At 35.5% G+C, this 19,110-nt stretch overlaps 1 protein-coding gene across 2 annotated transcripts in view; it reads left to right on the top strand.

Moving 5' to 3' along the window:
- Positions 1–491: 491 nt before the first annotated feature.
- The window catches only part of LOC131937886 (uncharacterized), a 47,566-nt gene continuing 28,947 nt past the window's right edge, over positions 492–19,110 (top strand). The window contains exons 1-4 of one of the 2 annotated variants that reach the window (XM_059295585.1): positions 492–569; positions 6,821–6,981; positions 7,637–7,862; positions 8,226–8,434. In XM_059295585.1, coding sequence (XP_059151568.1) covers positions 512–569; positions 6,821–6,981; positions 7,637–7,862; positions 8,226–8,434 — 654 coding nt within the window. In that variant the 5' untranslated portion in view covers positions 492–511. Of the gene's footprint in view, positions 570–3,729; positions 3,849–6,820; positions 6,982–7,636; positions 7,863–8,225; positions 8,435–19,110 lie in introns of those variants that run through there. The other variant, XM_059295584.1, reaches the window with a different exon arrangement.

Genomic DNA, 19,110 nt, shown 5'->3' with positions numbered 1-19,110 from the left:
AAAACATGATTGTATTTTATAATACATATACGACGATAATTTAATTGATTTTTTGTACACTTAACTGAACATTTACTTGATAAAACTGAACAATATACGCTTGTAAATCAGTCACAGAGACTTTTAAACTTCTGCAACTGACCTTTGCATGAAAACGTATTGTTAGCCTATGTTAATTTAAATGTATAGGGCTTTAACTATTTAGCTATGTCTTTGTTTGTTCACTTATATAGTTAAATGTGTAGTAAAGCACATTGTCTTTTGACCAATAACTATTTTATAAAATATTTCTCCACAACAAGTATAACATTTAAAAAAAAATATAAGTCTACAATTCACGTGTAACGGGTAGGGCTACTAATGGCTTTTTTTAAGCGTGCATTTTTGTATTATTCATAAACTTGGTGCGCGTTAAAACATTTAAATTGGGTCTTCGAGTTCAAAATTTAAAAAACGGAAATAACAGAACATAAGTACTTTATAAACATGAAGAGATAGGGAACAAGCAAACATGGCTCTGATTACGCTAGTATTAGCAATCCTGGGTGTCTGGTCCATATCAGCACAAGGTAGACTCATAATTTAGGTCTATAATTCTTTGTCATAAGGCCAACTCTTATTTAGATCTACATCTAGATCTGTTGTTGAACTTTAACATATAATACGTACCAATGGGGCTGATGCAAAGGAAGATAACTTGTATACAAAACATGTCAAGAACCCCCTGACATAATGTTGAACTTTGTTTTTAATTAAAAAAATAATACGAACATCTTTTACATAATACAAATAAACAACATTTTGTAAATCTACTGAGGTTCAGATATAACCTAGTGATAAGGTATACGAAAACGTAATAGCGTACGTCCAATAAACCAGCAGCACATTTATGCTATACAGTATTAAAACTAATGTAGGAATTAGATTAGTATTAATATATTCCCAGAAAATGAGCGACTTCCAATTAGTGCCTATCCATATGTTTGTTACCAGAAAGCATATTTTTCGACAAAAATTGAATATTTTACATTTGTGAAATAAGTACAAAATGACTTCCGGTTTTATTAAGGCTAGAAATATTCAAACAAATACTTAATCATAAACAGACAATAAATAGATGGATACTTTTATTTTAATTCTGACTAATAGAGTCAGTGTGTTGTAGTGACAGGGGTGTTATATTATATTAAATAAATAAAATACTAGGCTATACCGCATTGAAATAATTAAAGGCTAATCAATATCAATACTTAAAATACTATTTTAATATATGCCTATGCAATCCAGATCAGACATTTTCAACCTATGACTATGGGAAGGTCCATAACGATGTTACAATTTGTTCCCTCATTCCCCCCCCACACCCTCTCAATTTTTACTAAAATCCAGACCTCCCACACATAAAGTTAATCGCATACATCCGTAATCCCACATTTCTTACATATTGCTATTTTGTTTTTAAAACAGCTATTTATTTTGTTCTGTGTTCTGCCAACAATTAAAGTAAGCCAATTGATCAATTATCTTATAACAATTTATAACATACATTTTAATAACGCCGAAAAGCTTAAATCCAATTTATAATCATAACTGTTTGAAAATGCAAAGCAAAAGCGTGTAATACTTTCTGAATAACCCTCCCCTCTCGCTGTACCAAAATCTGGAATCTCCCCTACACCCTCCGAGTTTGATGTCTTTTATGGTCGACAACTATTTTTCTACTGTTTATAAGCAACTCATTAATTAGTCATACAAACCCAAATACATCATTTTTTGTGTGTATCGCTGTTAATATTAGAAATAACAATTTATCACAACTCAACATTAACGGTACATTATGCAGTGCAAAGTTTAACTACGTTCTCTATTGTAAAGGCAAGATCGAAGAAACTATTTCTTTTATCAGCTTTGTTTGTGTTTTATAGCTTCAAAGTTTATCAGTTGGCGACCCCCCAGAAAGTCCTTCGCAACCCCCAGGGGGGGGTCGCGACCCCCAGGTTGGGAACCCGTGCTCTATTGTAAATAAAAAAATGTAAAGTACTAAACATTTTTCATAAAAAACGTTTTAATAACAAGCTTTTATGTTCTAATGCACTAAAATTAGAAAATAAATTATAGACTACTATTTAAATAGCTATAAAGAAAAGCGTTGCATTGCACAACAAATATATTTTTAAAAATCAATAACAGTTAAGTAGCCAGCTACTAATTGTTCTCTATGTTTACTTCTTTCCGTTTACGAATAAGCTTGTAGCATTGAAATTTTTCACTAAATTGAAACAGGCAAAACCCCTAGCGCCCCTGCAGGATTTGATTTGGCACCCTAGACTATAATTTGAGCACTATGGTGTATAAGTTCGTTTAAAAGAGTGCGATAGACTATGAGATTGCAAAAGACTATGAATAAATTGGGGTACTATAGTTGTTTACTAAGCTGAAACAGGCGGTTCCGCCATGATGTGATTTCGCGCCCTGGGCTAGACTGTGAGACTTTGCGTTTATGTTTGCGTTTCCTTTGTGTTTGAGTTAAGTTTGAGATTTGTGGTTAAGTTTGTGTTTGCATTTGGTTTGTTTTCGTTTTTTTTGTTTTCGTTTTTGTTTGTGTTATCTTTGTGTTTGTGTTTGCGTTTGTGTGCGGTTTTTTTATATGGTTAGTTTTGGTTTCGGTTGGTTGCAGTTAGGGTGGGAATTACCGGTTACATTCTGATTACTAAACATATATATTTCACGGCCTTTTACAGATAAGTTTTTCAGTTAAACAAATGCAGTGCCTGGTCGGCACGGCTAGTAATGTATATAACTTCCTTTTTCTAAAAGTTATTGGTAGTCAATGTTGTATAAAATGTGTTGGGTTTTTAGCTATAAAGCTATTTATATGCTTTGTCAGTAATAATTTTGAGTATATAGTAAAGCGCATTGTCTTTTGACCAAAAACTATTTTATAAAATTTTTTCCCTTAAACAGGTAGGCCTATGCCATTTTTAAAAAGTAAACTGAGAGTAATCTCCCCTAAACTTTCTCGAATATTCTTATATAACACTACGATGGATGGCAACTCGGGCCGATAAAGACATGATTTTAAATCCATGTTTTAATTACTTAAAAGTTTCAAATATAATAGAATCTCGAGTAGACACCAAACAATATGAGTATAATAGTGTGGAACATTATTAGTAGACCTCCTATATAAATTCACATGCGTTTTTAGAGAAATCGGAAACAGCGCAAATTACTACTTCCGGTAAACAGAGATTACTCAAAAGTTAACATAAGGCAGTGAATTAGATTTCTTTCTAACATGTCAAATTTCATTTATCTATCTAAAACAATACTCAAGTTAACGGCTTTTAAAAATTTAAAAGTAAAACAAGTGTAAATTCCGGTTACCAAAAATGGCTGAAAAATTGATAAAGAACTACCATTTGATATGATACTTATGAAATATCATCAACCTAGCTGTAACGGTACTCAATTTATCGTGTTCTCATGCACACAAACACACACACACACACACAGAAATGCGCACACGATTTCAAATCTGTTTTTCCGACTCAGGGATTACAATATGATTATAATATTTTCTCTATACTTTGTATACGAGAAAATTAAATTATAAGCCTACAATTCCAATGTAACGGGTACTGATGGCTTGTTTTTAAATAAAGGCGTGCATTTTTGTTACACATAAAATTGGTGCGCAATTAAAACGTTTGTTTTGACTTCAAGATAAAAAACGGAAATCAAAGAACATAAGAAATCATAACATTGACGAGTTAGGGAACAAGCAAACATGGCTCTGATTACGGTAGCATTAGCATTCCTGGGTGTCTGGGCCATATCAGCACAAGGTAAACTGATAATTTAGGTCTCTAATTCTTTGACAAGAAATTACCAATGTTGACTTTGTTGTATTTAAATCTAGATCTAGATCTAGTGTTGAACTTCTACAAATAATTTGTACCAATAGGGCTAAGAAAAGCGAAGATGACTTGCACAAATAAATGTCAAGAAACTCCTGGCATAATGTTCAACCTTTGTTTTTAACACAAACACTTACTAATTACAAAAATAATATGAAAATATTTTATATTATACAAATCAACATCATTTTGTAATTCTACTGAGGTTCAGCTATAAACTAGTGGAAAGGTATACAGACCTAGCGCTACCTTAAGTTAGAAAACGTATAAACATTCGTCCATTAAACCAGCCACACATTCAATTTAAACAAATGTAAGCATTAAATTAGAATTAATATATTCGCCAGCAAATGCGCGAAATCCAATCAGTGTTTATCTGAATAAACTTGAAAATGGTTCCATATGTTTGTCACCAGAAAGTATATTTTTCAAAACAAAATTGAACATTTTCAATTAGTGAAATAAGTAAAAAAAATGACTTCCGGTTTTATTAAGGCTTGACATATTCAACAAATATTTAACAGCAAAATAATAATAAATGTACGAACACTTGTATTTTTAATTTTGATTAATATAGTCACTGTGTTGTAGTGACAGGGGTGTTATATTATATTATATAAATAAACTACTAGGCTATACCCCATTGAAATAAACATTAAAGATTAATTAATATATAAACACTTACAATACTGTATTGATATATGTTTAAGCAATGCAGATCGGACATTTTCAACCTATGCTAATGGGATGGTCCATAAACTATGTCAAGATCACTACATAAGACTAAGAGTATACTAAGTAATATATTAAGATAATTGAGGAGATCCGAAAAAAAATCATCTCTTTACTATTACTCTTCGATTCTATTATTTCTATTATTCTTATACTAAGAGGGATAAAATTACTGTAATACTACTACTGTACTAGATTTAATTAAACTTACATTTTGTATATTATTCAATATATTCTGTAACCTATTATTAAACTAAATCTTTTTTTTTTACAATTTCAAATTATAGCCTTACAAAACCTAGCTAACTTTATTGAACCTACATAGTTCTATTAACTTATTTTAGTTTGATTATATAGACTTTATAAGCTAATTTATGATAATTTACTTTACTTTGGTACTAATTTGCGCATACAAAACATACTTACGTTATCTGATTCACATTGAGGAGAGTCGTAAAAAGTGTGATAAAGTAAAATTTGAACAGTGAATTATTCCGTTAATTTTTAGACCAAAACGTACATGTGCCAGCATAAAATAAAGCAAAAAATAAACTTAGTCCAACAGTTTTCGTCCCGCGCAAGTTGTTTGTGAAATAACTCTGTACAGAGATTTTCAAAAAATACACATTTGTTTCTTCACCATCATTTGAATAGAGTCGACATTTTTAGGATTTATTCTTTATTCCTTTTATGATGGGACTAACTAACATGTATTTGTTTTAAATATTGTTTTAAATTTTCAATTGTACCTCAAACTACTTTGGTGAGAATAGGATAAAAATGCCCCACATCTAACAACAGTCGTTCAGTATCTCACATTTAGTTTTCATTTTAATCAAATTTAATGACTTTTAAATCTTATGTCATATGAGTCTACATTTTCTATTCAGGGTCTTTACGATAATGTCAAACCTTTTATTAAGAAATAATATTATTGTCGCTTTGGTTATCACTCGCTTCTCTCTCTCTTTCTCTCTCTCTCTCTCTCTCTCTCTCTCTCTCTCTCTCTATATATATATATATATATATATATATATATATATATATATATCACTCACTCTCTCTCTATCCATATATAAGTATGGTTGTAGGTTTCTGTGTTTCTAAGTTTATGAGTATGTGGGTTTGTTGGTTTGTGGATTTGTTTATTAATTATTCATTACTTCACCTTTCATCCAATCGTCAAATACTTTAGGGGGGTGATTAGAGTACTCCCGGGATTTGCTTTCTGCGAAAACAAATTTCATTTTCGGCGCACAAGTACTCACTAGATAAGATATTGTCTCTATAATAAAAATAAGGAAAATTGATTTTTCAATAATCAGAAAAATCAACAATGCGTAGATTATTTTGCAAACAATGTCCATTAAAAAACTGTTACAAAATGCCTACAGTTCTAAACAAAATAATAGAAAACCCCCGAGAGGTTTTCTACAAAAAAAATCAAAGGGCTACTCAAATCTAAATATATATCACCACCATAGTTTACAATGAATAACGCCCTTTTAGATTAAAAAAGTAACCATTGAAAAATTGAAAAACCTTAATTTACAGTTGCGTCACCTTGCAAATGACGTAATCTGAATCTAATGATAATCCAATCGGATATTGAGATCGAACATATAAAAATACTACTACCTTAGCTATTAAGGTAACTGTTCGATAAATGACTATGGCGTTTATAAAATATCTAATATTATCTTGTCACGTGTTAAGAAACAATCCTGTAGAGTTTCGTCACTCTGAGAATGACGCAATCGTCTTTTACATTTACATGATCTAATTAGAAAATGAGATCACTTGTACCAACATACACTATAAACAATTATAAATGTATATAAATATAAAAGTAGACACATTGAATTGTATCATATTTTCATTTTTAAATGAATGATACCTTTCAAATCAAATACAAATTGAATATTATCATAACTTGTTTCCTCGAATGTTTCAAATTATGAGACCCCATTGACGCGCAGGGCGTCATTCCTTCTATATATATATGCATCAGCAAAAGGGTGCATATCTCATTTCAATTCACAGCATATATTCATTTATTAATGTTTTTTTTTTTTCTTTAATTTCGACTTTCGCCGGCCATTTCAATAAAAGAAAATCAGTAGGCCCTATTATATGCTCAATTAAAGCTTTAAGTGATTTTATTTCAGTACTACATAAATCAATAGTACCAAAAGAATTAAAGAAAGGTTCAGAAGCTACTGTTGTCTGTGATTCTGATCTTGCCGGTGTCCCTGAAAATGGGAGTCCTGAAGGCATTTATTTTTTGCAGCTGAGTTGGAATAAAAAATTCTTTTACTCGTTTAGTAGGGTAGGTAGACTGGAAGTTCATATTTTAAAATACGTTTGGAACCTTGTTTTTTTTGGTCTTGAAATCATAATCATTAGGAATTGTTACATAGGAATTGTTACATAGAAAATATCATACGTGAATATTAATTTCAAAAAGAAGAACAACAAATATATATAAAAAATATAAATATAAACATGAACATAAACGTAAACATAAAATTATATATGTGCATATATATATATATATATATATATATATATATATATATATATATATATATATATATATATATATATATATATATATATATATAATAATATACATATATACATATATACATATTTATATATATACACAAACACACACATATATATATATATATATATATATATATATATATATATATATATATATATATATATATATATATATATATATATATATATATGAGTGTGTTTGTGTTAGTTAATGTTTAGGATAGGAAGTTATTAAAATTAACTGAGCAACAAACATAAAATATCATTGTTTTTAATCAGAATCAATGGGTGTTAGTTCAACAGCTATTACAAAAAAAATATGATGAACAAAGTAGTATACAACACAGGTTTCTGGGAATACGTTTCTGTAGAATTTACATAATAATTTTTGTTGTTATTTTTAAATCCTTGTATAGTTTGGTACTGGCGTAACACCTGGTGTAAAAACTCACTGGCGTACTAGGGTTTTTGGACACTATCCCAAGAACAGTCGTGATCTTTTCAATAGGGACACATTCAGGCTGGAACTCGATATGATAAATATCAGCTTCGATGACATAGGCGAATTTTGTTGCTCTAGCTACATCAGCAAGAATGGAAATATGCAACGGCCCGCCTCAAAACGTTGTGAGGACTTTATAGGTTGGTGTCTTTTATGAGGATGTGTTTTGTTAGGTGTAATCTTCATATTTGTATAATAATGATGCTTATTCTTTTAAATTTTAATTTATAAAAAACCTTATTTTAGGTAATTCCATTTTGTACTCTAATCGTATTAATGTTTTTTTAACTTATAATATTTCCTTATTTGCTTTACCTGTATATATCTGGATTTTTTTCAAAAATTGTTTTGTCGAATTCGAAGTGGCATTTTTTTTAAATTTAAAAACAAAGTACATTAAAATACGTACACACACACACACACACACATAAAATTGTAAAGTTGTGATGTTATGGTGAGCTCAAACTTATGTTCACGGTCTTTTCCCTTTCAAATATTTACAGTTACATTTCACTCTATATTGGAACTAGGCGTAAATTCACAAGAGACACAAAATTTAAACATCAGACATCATCAATGTACCCCTGATCTCGCGGGAATCCCTTATACAGCAACAGAGTTTGAAAACTTGACTTTGTTCTGGCAAAATAAAGATTTCGATCGGAGCTCCTATTTTTTGTATACAATAAGAACATATTGGTATACTAGTCAGGTAAGTGTATGGTAAAAAAAAAAACATTTAAAAGTCAGTATCACTACAGATTAGAATTTAAGCTTTACCTAAACAAACGTGTTTGATAAAATGGTATAAACTTATATATGTATTTGTTTTTCATGTATAATATACTTTAAAAAAATTAAAAAACTTTTCCAGTAGGCTCCAATTGATAAGCTATATTTAAAAAAATATTTTTAGTATTTTGTTTTAATAACCTACCCGTTTGATATGTCTTGGTAATCTATCACCTTTACCCCCTTTGATCAACCACTTTTATCATTTCATTTACAACTACGTTTTAAACATATTGCAGTCCCAAATACTCCTGTTTATCTGATATATTAAAACAATACCATTATTAAAGTAGCGTTCGAAGTTGAGGAGGGGGGGGGGGAGGAACAAGGGTGAGCTGCAGCTCCCTCTACAAACATTTTTTAGGATAATGGCGCCATTATCAGATAATAAATAAATTGAATTTAAAACACACTCCTCAACACACACACACACGCAAAATAGCAAACACATTACTGCAACTACGAATTAATTATTGTTATTTTATGTACCCTAAATATCGCATTTTTAACAACTCATCCAATTAGATGTATATTTTACTTATTGTAATACTTACCGTCGTCTATCTCAGCTCCAGGAATTTACTGTCCACTATAGTGATCGTAGAACTGCTGTTTGTTCATTCCTGCTGGGTATAGACCTCCAACCACTCACATTTCGATCTAATTTACAAGTGTAAACTATGCTTTAGTTACCAGGCTCAATCCAGCCATCCTTTTTATACAAGAGGCAAAATAAGTTTAGGTTTCAATATCAGTCTAGAGGCGTAAGGTAATTGTTTACGTTAAGTGTTCCCCGTAGAATACAATTTGGCTTATCTTTGATATGTTAATACTAGCAGGAAGGGAAACTCTAGATCCCTTGTATGACAATCGAGAAGATGACCAAAGGCATCTAGTACAGATTGATTATGCTAAATATCTTTATGCAGCTATATATGGTGGGAAGGGGGGTAGTAATCGGAATAACTATACACAAAAATAAACATATTCTAACACAACTTCAAGAATGTTAGTATGAATCATGATAAACAGATGTACTTGACGAACATATACTTAAATACCTCTGGTAAAACAGTATAAAAGCACTATGGATAAGAGTATCACTGCCTCCAAAAGATAAATCAACATCTTCAAATAAAGGAATAACTATAGTTGGTTATTTTACAACCTGAAGCATAGCTTTTTTATAACAGATAAACCTTTGTGATTATTGTTTTATAATTAACAGTAAACAGGTGTGTGAACAAAACAGTGATCTAACGCGTACTTTATTATATATATATATATATATATTAGGATATATACATGATTTTAATCCATTTCAAATACTTAAACGTTTTAAAATAGAATGAAATCTCGTAGAAAAAAGAATTTCACACCAATTGAACGCCAAATAGAATGTGCATAATAGTGCGCAATATTTTAAATTGAGATTCGTTTTTTGAGAGAAAGAAAATTGCGCAAATTACTACTTCCGGTCAACGGAAATTACTCAAAATTTGAAAGATAGTATAGAATTAGATCTGTTACTTACAAGTGACATTTCATTTATCTTTCTGAAATAGTACTCAAGTTATAGGCTTTTGAAAAATTCAAAGTAGAAAACCTTTTCCGGTTATCGGAAATCACTCAAAAGTTGATACGGTTCTACGATTATGATAAAATACTTATATATGAAATTTCATCAAACTAGTTGTAACGGTTCTCAAGTTATCGTGTTTACCGACAGACAGACACACACACAAACACACACAAACACACACATACACAAACACACAGACATATGGACAAGATTGCAAAAGCTTTTCCGGGGTGTGTAAAACGTCGAGATTTGCAAAAATCTGGATTTTGAAAACAATTTTTTTTTCACGAGTACAAGATTTTCTCTATACTTCGTATATAGGGGGCCTACGAGAAAGTTAAAATGAAAAGATTTGAATTGCAATAGTTCAGCTAAAATTAAGTTTACTGTGGATTCTAACTCAGAATGCTATACCTATTAGATTTAGAATAATTGAAGCATTAAAAGCTCTGTCTATACCGCACTCAATTTTTTTTTTCTGTGATGTTTTAGCATTTATGTGATTTTAAACATTATTTTTTTGTAAAAACGAAGAACAATCATACTAAATAGTAAAGTAAATTTTTATATGGTTGAATTTGAAAATTATAATTAAATGTGTAGACATATCTGTATTAAGAAAGTGATAATTCACCCTACTGCAGTTCGCTTGACCTAATTAATATTCCAATGCGGCAGATTGTTTTTTTTTTATGCTGACTACAAAACAAATTGTATTGCGTTTCTTGTTTTTAGTTGTGTTGTGTGTATTATAGTGTTGTATTATGTTATGTTATGTGTTATAAATGGTTTTGTGTCGTCGGCCAACAATGTGTTTTGTTGTTTTGTTTTCTACAGAGTAGCCTATTGTTTGAATTAATTGTTACCGTAGCAAAGCAGTTCCATCCAGCTATATATATATATATATATATATATATATATATATATATATATATATATATATATATATATATATATATATTTATATATATATACTAGCGTACCCGTTCCCGCGCTTTGCCGCGGAAGTAGAATAAAGTCGAACGAAATATACCAATCCTATATTCTTAGACGCGTGACCTTGATTTCTAAAAGTGAGTTTTTTAAATGTAAACAATGCCTGCGCTTGGATCATAAACACCGGGACACGGGTTTACCTACACTACCGCATGAACACATTGAGTGTATATTAATCACTTACCGAAATAATGAGGAAGAACACACTTCGGTGACCGCCCATGTGTCAGGAACATAGAGGGGCGCTCTCAGGAGCCTCCCCCCCCCCGATTACTCTACCGCATAGGTGCCGCGTTCGGACCCTGGCTCCTTAAAACTAACAGGCATCATCGTGCGAATAGCATCCTGTTAATAATGATGCAGATTGCGTCATTCGTTAAAAGTGACACAAATGAACAGGATTTTTTTATTAAACACGTAAAAAAGCTATTTCACTTGTTTAAACCTCAGAGTGACTGATGCAATATGTTAGCATTACTGATGGTCTTTTATTAGATACTCGATCTCAATTTATGATTGGATTGCCTAAAAATAGATGCTAATTGTATCATTCGCAAAGTGACGAAACTGTTTAATTTTTTTACGGACAAAAAGAAACCTCCCATTTAATAATCTCACCTTGGTTAATTTTTATGATTATTAAAAAAAGGTATTACATGGCCCTCAGCGGACTCATGAGCCTTTGGGGGCAAAAACAGACATTTTTATTTGCAGCCAAATCGCGCCCTACCAGGGCGCCGGCGGACACGCCTGATTCAATTTAGTGAACGTTTGAAACGCCCAATTCTATCCATTTTCTATCACAATATTTAGACAAAACGTAGTCGCCATAGCACTCACGGGAAAGACCAGGGCGCCAAATCGCATCCTGCCGGGGAGGGGGGGGGGCGCCCATGGAAAATTGATATCGATCGGATAAATGGTTTGAAACGGCAATCAACTTTTATTTTTTATTTACCGTATATAGAGAAAAATCGCACCCTCCAGAGGCGTCCTTGCGAAATTAAAAATGATTTTTTACAGAACCCTTCCACAGAGTGTTCTTATGAACTCACCAAAGTTTGATGGCGATCGGATGAATGGTGTCAAAACCAAAATCGGCTTTTATTTTTACATGCTGTAGATAGAGAAAAAACAAATCGCGCCCAGTCGGGGTGCCACCCCTGTGAATTTGAAAATGCATTTTTAGCTGAAAAATTCCCATGAATATTTTCAAGATATTCCCAAAATTTCATGGCGATCGTGTGAACGGTATCAATGCAATTCACTTTTATTATTTTAATACACTTATATAGAGAAATATCGCACACTCCCGTGGCGCCTCTCTTGCGAAATTAAAAATGATCTTTTTACAGAACCCGTCCCTAGATTTTCCTAATTAACTCCACAAATTCTCTTGGCGATCGGATGAACGCTGTCAAACCAAAATCGACTTTTATTTTTATATACAGTATATAGAGAAAATACAAATCGCGCCCTGCTGGGGCGCCACCCCTACGAATTTGAAATATATTTTTTGCAGAAACCTCCCCAGGAATATTCTCAACAACTGTTAGGTCAGAATTCCACAAACACCTATTCACTAGATAATTACAGGGTACACAGTAGGGATGGAAGTAGGTGACACGTTCAAAGGAGACTGACCGCTCTGACAGGACAATAGTAGTCTTTATACTGACCAGTAGCCAGGGTTGTTAGCGCCAGGGGGGATAATTTGTTAGGTCACATGTTCTGAGCTCATTGTCCCGAGGGAACAGCTAGGGGGTTAAGACAGGGGTATAAATGCAGGCAGGTTAGTTAGTCTCTCTCTCTCTCGCACAAGCGCTCCCGACGTTAGCGGTTAGGGGAAGCCTCGCTCAGCAGTACAGGCATTCAGCAATTTAATAAACAGCAGAAACTAAGAAGGTCTCCTGTTCCGTTGATTACTTCACTGTAGCTGACTCGGGTAGAATAATTAAATACCCCTAGACAACGACGGCCTTATTGGCTAGTGCCCGAGCCAGTGTCAGCAACGTATTCGGCCGGCGACTAAGCAACCGGACGGCAACATCGTAGTCCGGTCTGCAACATCTGGAGACTCGTCCTATTGGACATAAGGGCCTCTCACAAGATCGAAGCTTCCCGCATGATATTTTGCCTGCACAAGTTGTCGCTATTTCAACTGTTCCTGTAAGAAGCTGTTCCTGTAAGAAGCTGCTCCTGCAAGAACTGTTACTGCCCTTGTATCAAGCTATCCTGTACGAAACTGTTCTGGTACCAGCTGTTCCTGTATTGCATGTTCCTGTAAACTAAACTGTGCTGTGCAACGAGCTCCCGTAACAACCGTTCCCGCAAGACGCTATCCGTGTTAGAAGCTGTTCCTGCAACAGACGTCCGTAAACAACGTTCCGATACGAAGTGTTCCTTGGCCAGAGTCTAACAAGTCACGAAGTGAGCCGTGTGAAGACTACGCTGATGTCCACCAAACTCATCGTTGATGTCCTTTAGTCTACCAACCCAGAAGCCCAGTGTATTTTGTGTGTGAGCGTGTGAAGGTGCAGCAGCCTGCTGATATATTGGACCAGCAGTCCTGACCTACAATCACACTCTGGGGTAAGTGCCTTTTGTATCAGCCCTCGTGCGGTGCTCTCGGCAAGCAACTTACTCTGGTTTTCTTCTACCATTGGGTTTAGATATACCCGCGTGAAATTCTCTATAGTCGTAGAGGTTAAGTAAACTTCCTGAGTTGCCATTACTGGGGTTTCTAGGTAGGCTAGTTGGGAATTTTTCGTTAACATAAAGCATACACGGCAGTCTCGGCGTAAGCGTCACCAACAGTTGTTACCTGCTAGCGTTGTAGTGGGCGTAACCCTAACTGCGGTAGTTACAATAGGTCGTACATTTGAATAAGACGTGTCAGACGTACACCCCCGCTGGTCACGCTACACGGACCGCAATTAACCCTTCCACTGACTAGTTGCGTGCCTGGACTTTCACTGACCACTACTTGACATTGTTCGTCTTTGATTTCGACCAATAGAAACTACCCGACACGCCCACCGTGACTGTGACAATGAGCGGTGAAGATAAACTGTCGCTTGGCTATTACTTGGCATTGGGCCAGAAGTATAAAATTTGCCAAGGGAGTAAACTATTAGAGTGGGCTGAAAATAAACTAGCAGAAGCAGAAGAAAAACATAGAGAGGAAACAAAACTAAAGATAGAGTTAGCCGAACGAGAGGCTAAGAGAGCTTTAGAAAAACTGAGAATAGAATCAGAAGAAATGGTTAAATTAAAAACCCTCGAACTGGAGCAACAAAGTTTAGGTAACCAACGATTAGTGGAACAAACAAAATCTTATGTCCCACGTCTTAAGATGATTGGCTTAAAAAGTAACGGTGGTCCAATGGACATGGAAGTAGTGATAGATATTTTTGAAAGAGAAGCTAGAGAGGTAGGGTTAGATCATAGATATTGGTGCCATGAGTTCAGGAAAGTCCTGTTAGACAGAGGCTGTGATGCCTGGTTAACTGAGCTAGGAGCAGAAGAAGACTACACCAAATTAAAACGAGAAGTTCTGAAACATATTGGGCTGACAGAGTCAGGCTACAGCAATAGGTTTAACTCATCCAAACCCAACTCTGAGGACAAACCAGGAAGCTACATTAGGAGAACTAGACATTATTTGAAGAGATGGGTCGAACTAAGCGGGATAGAGAAAACTTATGACGGTCTGTTTGATCTGATTCTTAAAGACAAAATCTTAAGGACAGTAAGTGAAAATATCAGACAACACATACTAATACATAACCCTAGGACTGTTGACGAGGTGGAGAAACAGCGTGACAACTATTTCGCTATATTTCCGACGAAACAGCTAGGCGACTCACCAGATGCACCGGCAGAGCTTATAGCTACCATAGCAGAATCAATGCCATCAGTCTTAAAAGATGACCGACGTCTTAGTAGATCAAATTCACCGCACTTCAGACACAGCTATAGACACAACACACATAGCTCGAAATCACCGATATACAGACACCATCCTAGGGACAACTCTGGTCCTCGCCGATCACAATCCACAAAACATAGACAGAATTCTGACTCAGACAGTGATAGTTATGTCCAGTCGCCCGGTCCATCTCGACAAACTACACGGACTTATAACAACTCGCCTCGACCACAAACGAAATGTTTTTCATGCGGCTTAAGGGGCCATTTAGCAGCTGATTGTAATGTCGATACCGAACGAACACAACGAAAGGGGCGTAATAAATCACCTAAGGTGGACAAGAGCAGAAACAAACAGAAGAAGGTCAGTTTTAGAAACAAAGAAAGATGACTAGTCCCGGAGTTTAGTGGAGAGTGCGAAGATTGTGAACAGTGTATCAACCAAATGAAATTTACCTTGCCAATAGGGAACATAGTTAGCGATCAGTGGGAAAAACGTTTTAAGGGAAAACTACCTATCGTCTCTGGAAAATTAGACAATCAGTCAGTTGCTGTTTTGCGCGACACAGGCTCCGTAGTAATAGCGTGTAGGAAACAGTTAGTGGACAGAAGTAGATGGAATCGTGGTAGGATAACGATTAAGACAGCCAACGGTGACAGCAAGAGAGTGCCTAGAGCGTTGGTGAGCATTGAAACTCCTTATCTCACTGGAGAGTTCCTAGCCGTCCTTTTAGATGACCCCCCTGCAGACCTTATAGTCGGCAATGTAGGGGGAGCCAAGCCTCCATCTAACGAAGACCTTGGTATTATCGCTGCTGTAGAAACAAGAGGGCAAGCCAGAAATAAGAACAAACTAGATGGGAAACAAACTTATAACATCCTAGGCAAAACTGTATCGGCTGAAGAATTTAGGAGACAACAGTCCAACGATAATACCCTCAAAAATTGGTGGAAGTCTGCAAAAAAGGGTGATAAGAAGTACACAATTGTAGACGGCTTGTTGTTCAAAGTCGTCGGACACATTAGAGGGGAAGATCAAATTCGTTTAGTCGTTCCATCAGCACTTAGAGATACTGTGTTAAAACTAGGCCACGACACACCCATGGCCGGCCACATGGGGTTGGCTAGAACCAAAGCCCGGATCTTCTCAGAGTTTAGATGGCCAGGCGCAGCTGGAGACATAAGAAAGTACTGCTACAGTTGTGACACATGCCAGAAAGGCAAGAAGAATATCGGCAATAAAGCGCCGCTAGGTAGATCACAAGTGGTTGGACAACCATTTGCCAAGTTAGCCATTGATATTGTATGATTTCTAAAGCTTATAAAGAAGAGAAATGGGTTTATCCTAACGGCTATAGATCTATGTACAAGATGGCCTGAAGCGGTACCTCTCAAAAGTATAACTGCATCTGAGGTTCAAGATGCTCTGGTCTCAATTTTTACTAGAATGGGATTCCCTGAAGTTATCTTGTCGGATAATGGGTCCCAATTTACGTCGGAAATTTTCAACAAGGTTTCGAAGCTGCTAGGTATTAAACTGGTGCATTCATCAGCGTACCACGCCATGTCAAATGGGGCAGTTGAAAGATGGAATGGTACTTTCAAGGAAATGCTGAGAAAAATCACAGCAGATAGACAGGAAGACTGGGACGAATTTATACCGGCAGCTCTGTTCGCCTATATGGAAGTCCCAAATGAAATCACCGGCTATTCACCCTTCGAACTCATGTTCGGTAGAAAAGTTAGGGGACCTATGAACATACTCAGGTCCATTTTTACAGGCGAAGGAACTAGTGACTGTAAGACTAGGTTAGCATATGACTACTTACTTGACTTAAAACAAAAATTACAGTCAGCGTGTAGGTACGCTACGAGAAAGACAGAAATGAGTAAAGATAAATACAAAGAGTATTATGACAAATCAACACAAGTAAAAGACATTAGAATTGGCGACCATGTGCTGGTCCTAAAGCCTCAACTGCTTAACAAGTTAGAGCTTAGATGGGCAGGGCCTTACGAAGTTGTTAACAAAATCTCAGACCTAGACTATGTTGTTAGAGTCGGTGAGAGGACTAAAGTCTTCCACGTAAACCGGATCATACTGTACCACCACAGGAATAATTCAGATAAGTCCAAAACACATCCCGTGCTAGCGGCCGTATCAGGTGTTATCGAAGAAGAAGAAGAGGAGCCTGAGTGGGGCAATGATCCGCAACCAGGTGTCCCACCGGTTAGGATTAGAACGCCTGACGTGACAGAACCCACCGACCTAACCACAATTCAAATTAACGAAAAACTCTCCGAGTCGCAACGCACAGACCTACATCGTCTGATCTATGAGTTCAAAGATATTATCAGTAATATACCGGGTAGAACTAACTTAGTTGAACACAACATTGAGTTAAGTGACTTTAAACCCATTCGGATGAAACCCTATTCTATTCCCTACGCACGCAGAGAAATAATGAGAGCAGAAATCAAAGAAATGGAAAGATTAGGGATTATAGAAAAGTCAAACTCAGACTATAGCGCCCCGGTAGTTTTGGTCAAAAAGAAAGATGGGTCTGCCCGATTTTGTGTTGACTACCGCAGGCTGAACGCCGTCACCATATATGACGCTGAGCCTATCCCAGACCAAGAGGAGCTATTTGCCAAGTTGAATAGTGCCAAATATTTCACGAAATTAGACCTGACCAAAGGCTACTGGCAAATACCCCTCAACGATAAAAGCAAGAAGCTTACAGCATTCTCTACACCCTGGGGACTTTACCATTTTAATTACCTCCCTTTTGGTCTGTCTCCCGCTCCTGCAAGCTTCGCCAGATTAATGCGTTTAGTTCTGAAAGGTTAAGAGAACGTAGTCTCATTCTTTGACGACATATGCATTTACAGTGACAGCTGGGGGGAACACGTTAAAAGCTTAGAGGCAGTATTTAGGAGATTAAGGGAAGCGGGATTAACTGTAAAACCGTCAAAAATTGAACTAGGATTTGAACAGGTAAGTTTCCTCGGTCATATAGTGGGAAGTGGAGTAATGGCACCTCAGAGAAGTAAAATAGATAAAATTCTAAACATTGCCATCCCAAGAACTAAGAGACAAGTGAGGCAACTTGCAGGCCTTATTAGCTATTACTCCAAATTTATCCCCAACTTCAGCAATCTTAAGGCGGTGCTGACTGACCTTTTGGCGGGGGATAAACCGGAGAGAGTTGCTTGGACAGATGAGTGCAACAGGACTCTTGGGCTGATACAAGAGCACTTAAACTCAGAGCCTGTCCTTGTCCTGCCCGATATTAACCAACCGTTTATACTCAGGACGGACGCCTCAGCACGCGGCATAGGCGCAGTGCTACTGCAGGCTAAAGAGGGGGTGCTGCGGCCCGTCAAATATGTCAGCAGGAAGTTGCTACCGCGAGAGACGAGGTACTCAACAATTGAGAGGGAATGTTTGGCCATTATCTGGGCAGTGGGGAAGTTAGCACTGTACTTAAACAACGTACACTTTACACTCCAAACGGACCAACGAGCTTTGAAGTATTTAAATAACTGTAGTTACAGCAACTCTAGATTAACTCGATGGTCTCTATTGTTACAAGAATTTAAGTTTACTATAGAGCATATACCAGGAAAAGAGAATATAGTAGCTGACATGCTATCAAGGGAATTGAGAGAATGAGTAATAGAGGGTGGATTTTGAAAGCGTGAGTGCTAGACTCGCTATGTGTTGTCACTAATAGCAATAGAAACAAAAAGTATGCAAGTACACTTGAAATTTTATAATTGTTCTACTTGGCTCCAAAGAAGTTTAATTTTGCGTGAATGAGTGGGTGCATGAGCTATTGAACGTTGGTTGCAACATATATATATATATATATAGACTATATATTTCTTTTTTTTTAAATTTTTTTTTTCATCAAATATGCTAATTGCTGTTGTAGATTCTGTTTTAAGCTTTGCTTGTTTTGTTTGATTTTCTTTAATTTTTTTTTCTATATATGCATTATATATTATTATGTATATTGTAATGTATGTATGCACATTTTAGTTGTATGTATATATCATCTGCTGGGCGAAGGCAAATTTACAAT

The sequence above is a fragment of the Physella acuta genome, unplaced genomic scaffold (assembly GCF_028476545.2).
Source record: "Physella acuta isolate Inbredline_101_S28 unplaced genomic scaffold, ASM2847654v3 ptg000224l, whole genome shotgun sequence".
NCBI lineage: Eukaryota > Metazoa > Mollusca > Gastropoda > Physidae > Physella > Physella acuta.
Note: the sequence above shows the minus strand (reverse complement) of the source record. Positions and strands in the feature narration are given on the sequence as shown.